Source organism: Hippoglossus hippoglossus, chromosome 13 (assembly GCF_009819705.1).
Source record: "Hippoglossus hippoglossus isolate fHipHip1 chromosome 13, fHipHip1.pri, whole genome shotgun sequence".
In the NCBI taxonomy this organism is placed as follows: Eukaryota; Metazoa; Chordata; class Actinopteri; order Pleuronectiformes; family Pleuronectidae; genus Hippoglossus; species Hippoglossus hippoglossus.
In genome coordinates this window covers 5,023,144-5,030,546 of record NC_047163.1, presented here as the reverse complement: position 1 = coordinate 5,030,546, position 7,403 = coordinate 5,023,144, and the positions used below count along the sequence as shown (strand labels likewise).

At 46.5% G+C, this 7,403-nt stretch overlaps 1 protein-coding gene across 1 annotated transcript in view; it reads left to right on the top strand.

Moving 5' to 3' along the window:
- Positions 1-433: 433 nt before the first annotated feature.
- The window catches only part of LOC117772885 (LHFPL tetraspan subfamily member 6 protein), a 46,822-nt gene continuing 39,852 nt past the window's right edge, over positions 434-7,403 (top strand). The window contains exons 1-2 of the mRNA XM_034604449.1: positions 434-711; positions 1,879-2,397. Of these exons, the coding sequence (XP_034460340.1) occupies positions 2,013-2,397 (385 nt within the window). The 5' untranslated portion in view covers positions 434-711; positions 1,879-2,012. The remainder of the gene's footprint in view (positions 712-1,878; positions 2,398-7,403) is intronic.

Here is a 7,403-nt window from a genome sequence, read left to right as displayed (position 1 = left end):
TCTCTCCCTCTTTCCTCTCTCTCCCTCCCTCTCTCTCCCTATCATTCCATCTCTCTCCCTCTCCCTCTCTCCCCTCTGTCCCTCCCTCTCTCTCCCCTCCCTCCTCTCTCTCTCTCCTCTCTCTCTCCTCTCTCTCTCTCTCCCCTCCCTCCCCTCTTCTCTCTCTCTCTCTCTCTCTCTCCTCCCTCTCTCCCTCCCTCCCCTCTTCTCTCTCCTCTCTCTCTCCCTCTCTCCCTCTCTCCCCTCCCTCCCCTCTTCTCTCTCTCTCTCTCTCCTCCCTCTCTCCCTCCCTCCCCTCTTCTCTCTCTCTCTCTCTCCCCCCTCTCGCCCTCCCTCCCTCCCTCCCCTCGTCTCTCTCTCGCGCCTCCCGCTCTCTCTCTCGCCCGCCCTCCCTCCGCCCCTCTCCCTCCCTCCCTCCCTCTCTCTCTGAGCAGGAATGTGGAAACGGGAGTCAGTCCTCTTCCTCTGAGTCAGTCGGCGGACGCACGTCTCCACTCTGCAGCGCACAGGAGTGAATAATTGATCCTGGGTTTCATGTATTGATGAGGAGGAAGTGATCAGTGAACGGATTCTGCAGTCACTTTGTGGGGGAGACATTTTTTATTCCCCTCGACTGAAGGAGGAAAAGTTTGGGACCCACCAACAGATCTGGAGTCCGCAGATGGAAACAGACCCTCGGTGCACAGAGAGCGCGCCTCCTTCTCCCAACATGTAAGATCTCCTCCTCGTCTTCCTCCTCTTCCTCCTCTTCCTCCTCTACTCTGTTTTCATTATTAACATTCCGACAGTGGGAGCACTGCGATAAAACGACGTGTTCCCCGAGGTCACCCCCAACACAACACAACACAACCACCACAGTGTTCCTGCTGTGTGTGTGTCTGCGGAGACTTTCCCACTGTCTGAGCTCCTCACTGTGTATTTCACATGGTGTCATACATGTGATGGTGTGATGCATGACAAGTTTATTACACGACTGACTAACTTTTCATTTATTCCACACGCAGAAACCAAAACGCATGTGCTCTGATCATGAGCAGATTCCTCACATGTTGCATTCGTCATCATTCATTTCCATCAGATCTCCAACTCCATAACACTTTGAAACCACATTGTGTTACTGAGCATGGCCCTTGACTTATCTCTGAAAAGTCCACTTAACCAAACTCACAACTGAAAAACAAGAAACGTCCATTTATATAAATAATAAGTTTATGTAAACTACTATAAACTATATAAAGAAACAGGAATAGAGGTGTTATGTCATTGCTTGTGCTATCGGTGTCCATCTTATAACAAAATAAAACTACTTCTCTGCAGCTATACTCAATAAAACCTGTTCTTCCAATAATAAACTGCCCATATAGTATATACAAGTTGTTATCGTGCCTATAAGATGCTTCATTCATTGAAATAACAACTAATCTGTCACGTTATCATTTAGTGGCCTGGTTTCTATATGATAATAACGAGAAATGTCTTTAATACATAAGTAAGATGGGTAAAAATCACTTATTATCAAACCTCAGTTGATTGTTAAATGGCCTGAGTTTGATCATTAATGGATTCTAAGTAAATTATAACTGATTTGAATCCATTTTCCATCAACTGAACTATTTATTTGTCTGTTAATCTGCTCACATCATCATTTAGGAAAAGTCTTCGAAGACTTTAACAGATCTTACTCACTAACCACAAAACCACATGAAGCCGCACTGTCTTAGCTTCTCTAACTCCTCGTGTTATTGTGGTATTAAGACATTAACAATGATTTTGGGGATTTCTAACTGTGGTTACTTAAGCCATAAAGTCAACAACTTGTTCCCACGGAGGATTTTCTGTGTCAGTGCTCAGTCTGTGCATTTCTCTTTCCCCTCGCAGGGACCCGCAGTCACTGAGAAGGTGAAGACTTGCCCGTGTTAAATGCTCAGTGCGAGGATCCCCACAACACAGCGACTGCTCATATAACTGCTGTTAGTTCAGTGACTGTGTGAACCGCTCGCAGACTGTTGACCATGGCGACTAGTCTGACATGTACGGGTGTGATCTGGGCCCTGCTCTCCCTGCTGTGTGCTGCCGCCTCCTGCGTTGGCTTCTTCATGCCCTACTGGCTGCTGGGGACACAGATGGACAAGCCTGTGTCCTTTGGCACGTTCCGGCGCTGCTCCTACCCGGTGAGGGACGAAGAGAGACAGGCCACCGTCATGCTGGAGCAGTGCGGGCGCTACGCCTCCTTCAACGGCATCCCGAGTCTGGAGTGGAGGATCTGCACGGTGGTGACGGGCGTGGGATGCGGCCTCCTCCTGCTGGTGGCGCTCACAGCGCTCATGGGCTGCTGCATCTCGGACCTCATCTCGCGTACCATTGGCCGTGTGGCCGGTGGCATCCAGTTTGTTGGAGGTAAGAGTGCGATTTTGTGTTGTTCTGAGTGTGTTTATGCCTGAAGCTGTTTTCAGACATGACCTGCGGGTAAGATCTGGAGAATTGGCTGCGGAGTTTACCTACAGTTTGCCTTTCACACATGCACAGTGTGAGGTTCTCAGGGAGAGGTGGAGCAGGCAGAGGCAGGAAGTGACGTATTATCTCAGCTGCGGAGGTCACGTGATTTTCTTGACGACACACAGACATCTGTGTCAGTTCAACCTCTATTGACATTTACTTGGGTGTCGTCCAACGCCTTTTCACTGAGAGATTCCAGACAATCCAGCAGGGGATCCCATGCTGTGCTCATACATCGACTTCTCCTGGATTTCTACGGACTTTATATCTGGAAGCCAGGAAGTCTGCAGAAACTATGGAGCATCTCACTCAGACATTTGCGTTGCAGAGAAAACACGAAGGACCTGCAGATTTCAGTGCTTGTCTGAAAGCAGCGTGACGGTGCCTGTTCTCAGTGAAGTTTTCATCTGACTGAGGGAGTAAAGTACAGAGACTCTGATAATCATTATGGAAAGATCTGCGGCTATGAAATGTTAAACAGTCCGATCACACACTCGTTACACTTTGCTTTTCATTGACAGATTATCTTTAACTCCTAAGATTTAGATGTTTGCATTGATTCGGGATGTTTTAATGGCCGCAATTAACTTCTCATCAAATTAGTTTGGAACTCGTGGACAGGATTGTTGTTCACGGAACAAAATCACGTTGATGAGGGAAAACAAGGAGGCATAGAAATCCGGATAGCCATGCAAATTCTACCTCTGGCCAAGTTCTCCTTGGCAGCAAAGGCGGCTGTCGGCGCAGGAAAGCTGTCGTTTCCTCAGATATCCAGACTCCACAGGAAATGAAAAGTCCGCCTGCAGGATCGCAGTGATGTTGCTCACTTAATAATGTTGGGTCAGTTTGCATTTTTTTTATTGTAGAGCACGACAGCAGTTTAAAAGCAACCTACCCGGGGTTCTGCCCATTGCTGTTCGTAGCGAAGTGATTTTTGGACGATTGTTTTGAAAATGTGCTACAAGATGAATTGTTGATTTTGGGATGAACTTGTTGGTGCCAGGAAGTGGAAAGGTCACATAGTTTGTGAATGTTTTTTGGTCATTTAAGGCTTTGGCAGAAAAATTCACTGGGTGTGTCCATTCACAATCCATTCCCCTTATCCTTGGGGTTGGGGGGGGGGGGGGGGGGGGGGGGGGTGGAGCCAATCCCTGCTGACATTGAGCGGGGGGGCAGGACTATGGGAGGAGTACACAGAGAAAAACAATCTAGACAGGAGAACATGCAAACTCCACAAGCTGGGATTCACACCAGGGACCTTCTTGCTGTGCTAACCCCTCCTCTGGGTGCAGATATTGTAAATATAGTGGAACATGAGAAGGAGAAACAAAGAATATTTCCTGTATTTACTTGTCTTCTCTGTCGCTCTTCCTTTCTTCTGTGCAGCAGACGTTTGGCATCGCTTCCCGTCTTTTGTTTTGCATTTGACTGATGAAATGATGGAAAATTGGGCTTCACCGGGGCTGCGAGCCTGCCCAAAATACGTCAGTGCGATTTTCTGCTCTGGGTTTAATCCAGAATGTGTCTCTTTAAATTGAAAAGAAAACCCACGCCCTTTCTCTGTCTCTGAGTTCCGTCCACGCTGCAGCTCATGGCCACGAAAAATGTCTTTATTTTTGTTTGTTTGATTATCGTAAGTGGACACGGCTCCAGGACTTGTTTATGTATACTGTTGATTTTGCACATGTGCTCTCCCGGGACGTGAGGTCTGAGGGAGAGCTTCAACCCGAGCTGCTGCAAGTTTCTCTGCCCTAGTTTAAGGAGCTGCGGCGCTCCAGCCCTTTCATTAACTCCAAACCGTTTGCTTGCATACTGTGGCTCACCACTCCGCTACTTGCAATCCCCATCACTTGAGTTTGGCTTTAAGAAAAAGTGATGTGACAGAGAAGCAGGTTGCAGGGAGATTTTGACAGAGCTGCCAGGTTTGGCAGGAGGATAAATCTTCAGAGGACCACCGCGACGCAGCATGTCCTAGTTCTAAAAGGCTTAGCTACTTAGGAACATCTGTATTAATGATGTATAATATGGAGGATGATTAAGGTGAAGGCTTCAGAAATGGAAGGAGAGCTCCCCTTTAAAGCCAGCAACCACCCCATACATAGAGATTTACAGCAAGCTGCTATTTTTGGTTATAGGATTAAAAAACCTCTCTCTGAGTTTCATGCCATTTCCCTCTTCTATATTTTTTTTTTGACAGCTCACGTTTTCCAAACACACACGAATTCAGATGCAGGGATAGTCGAGGGAGGGTGGGCAGATCCTCTAACTTAAATACAGGCGAGCCAAAAGGCAGAGATGTCTCAAAAGGACTAATTGGAAGTGACACAATTGGGAAGCTCAGTGGGCTGTTCCCTGTATTGTCTTCTATCGCTTACAAGGAAGGAGAGAAACGTTCAGAGAGCTCGACAGACAGGGGGGGGGGAGAAGGATGGAGAGAATAAAAAAAATACATGATAATTGAAACGTTCAGCATTTACTTCTTATTAGCGGAGAACCTCGCTGGGAAGTAAAGATCTGCGGGGGGAAAAACAGAGAATGTGTGCCGAGAGATATGATCAAATCTCTGTGATTAGCGGGAACAGGGAGTGGGAGCAAATGAGGCGTACAGTCGGTGAGGCGGTGCATGCAAAGAAGCCTCACGGTTCACCGTCTGATGCCAGTATCATCCTGCTTTTGTGTTTCCCTCTCCGCTCGCATTGTCCGCTAATGAAGAGGGTCTTTTTTTCCACAGAGGCCGCAGCCGCAAATAAAACATCCACTTTATATCTCCCCCCGTAGTTTGATTCAATCCACTGAAATGGATTAGAGCTGAAAGGATTTATCAACACTTTGTCTCATTAGCCGCTGACCTGACGTTTTAACAATAACTATCGTTGCTGTCAGTGTTGTTGTTTACCTCCTTTTAATGCCGTTTCCGTCCCTGTTCACTTTTGTTTTCCGGAGCTGGTTAATTACTACTGGCAAAGGCCCAGATTGCCTCTACAGGCCAGAGAGTTTAGGTATATGAGACCGTTCATGGCTCATAAATCAAAGACCTGCGATCTCTGTGCTGCTTACATTAAACAACTGCTTTCACTGTAGTTTCTTCTCTTAGTTATGCAGCGGCGCCGACTCTAAACAACTGCGGCGCAGACACGGGGGGGGGGGGGGGGGGGGTGATCACACATTAAAAGATTTCTGACTTGGACAAACAAATGCACGTGCACGAACATGCACACGCTCTCAAATCCTTGTCTTGTCAGTTTTTTGGATGCTTCCGAGCAGAGCTGCAAACAGCAGGAAGAGAGCTTTTAATCATTTGTTTTCAACTGCCAAGATTTGAGAACTTTATGGACCTTTTTTTTTTTTTACATATTTTTATCCTCTTGCCTTTATTTCGATGCTGTTGTCTCCTCTTCCTCTTTCCTCTCCGCGCCTGACAGGCAGTTATGTTCCGACATTTGTTTTGACAGGCCCCCGTGACTGGATGATCACCCGTTAAATATTTGTGATAGGAGCCTGGGGCCTCTTCCAGTCAGTTTGCATTGGAGCGTTTTTTCCCAGAGATACTCCTGCTTATAAAAGCGAGACACGTGATCTGCTTATGGGACAGTTCAGGAAATCGTAGAGATACCCATCATATCACTTGAGCCATTTTCATCCATGAACTCTGGAAAATGACCCGATAAGTGTGACTGAACTCCGGGGGTTTCTCTTTCACATATGAAGAAAACGGAGTATTGTGATTTTTTTTTACGAGGAGGCTGGCAGGAGAACCGCTGGAGAATGTCCGCAGCAACTGACTTGGACATCTGTGTTCTCACATACAGCCCCTCCGGGTAGTTTCAGGAGATTATCTGGAGTTCGGTGTATTTCTGACAGCAGCATGAGGTCCAGTTGCAGCTTGAGAAAGAAAACTAGATCACTGCAGTTAGACTTTTGAGGCTTGATGCCAAATTTGGAAGAGATAGTGGTTGCACTGGATGTGTTTACAGGTCTGTTAAGATAGACTTTCTGATTTATCTTCCCTCCAGTCCTCATTGGCTTTGCTCATTGTTTTTGTATATCTTTCCTTTACCCCTCGAACTGCTGCGGATTCTGAACTTCAAATATGTATTTAAATCCGCAGACGTCTGAAAGGGCTCAATTCCTGGCGCAGGCCGCCCCACTGACCTGTTGAACTTACAGATTTCGGTGATGGCCGTGCGCGCGCTGAGTCTCCGCCACCAGGATTGTGTTTCAGATCTCAAATCCTCGTCTTAGACAGACTTAATTCATACACTGTGCGGCTCACTTCAATGGATTAATAGGCTTATGATGTAGACCGGCTGCCAAGTTCAACCGAAATCCCCAAATCATTTATAAACTGGAAGGAAAACAATGTGAAAATGCCAAAAAGTACAGTAATGTAATCTAATTTTACTCTCACCTGATAAAAACGAAAACCACGGCGCTCTGTTTCCAGAGATAACAAAATACTAATTAGTTAAAAATGCGAAAGACAATGAGATATTTTCTGCATGACCAACAAAGGAGCCGCTCAAAGGTGGAAAATTGGAAGACTAGAGGTTTTTGAGTAATGAGACACATTTAACCAAAAAGTTTTGTGTGTGTGAAAGCGTGAAAACAGTACTCGTACACGGGGCGTGCGCCAAACCGGGGAAGCAATCTGGCATCCCAGTGCTTCTGAACATGACTTGCAAATGTGAACCTGGTTTATGTCACTGACAACTCTCCCCTGTTTCCTTTTTCAAGACAATCAGTCAATGGAAACCACTCTGATCCAGAAAAATCTAAGGTCCCAAATGTTGATTTGTTGCATTCGAAGCCAAAGTAGAATCACCAGTCACATTACGTGAGGCCGCGGTAAAGCCTGTCGCTCCAAAACACGCCTAGAAAATCTCTCCAAAATATTGCTTTGACCCACA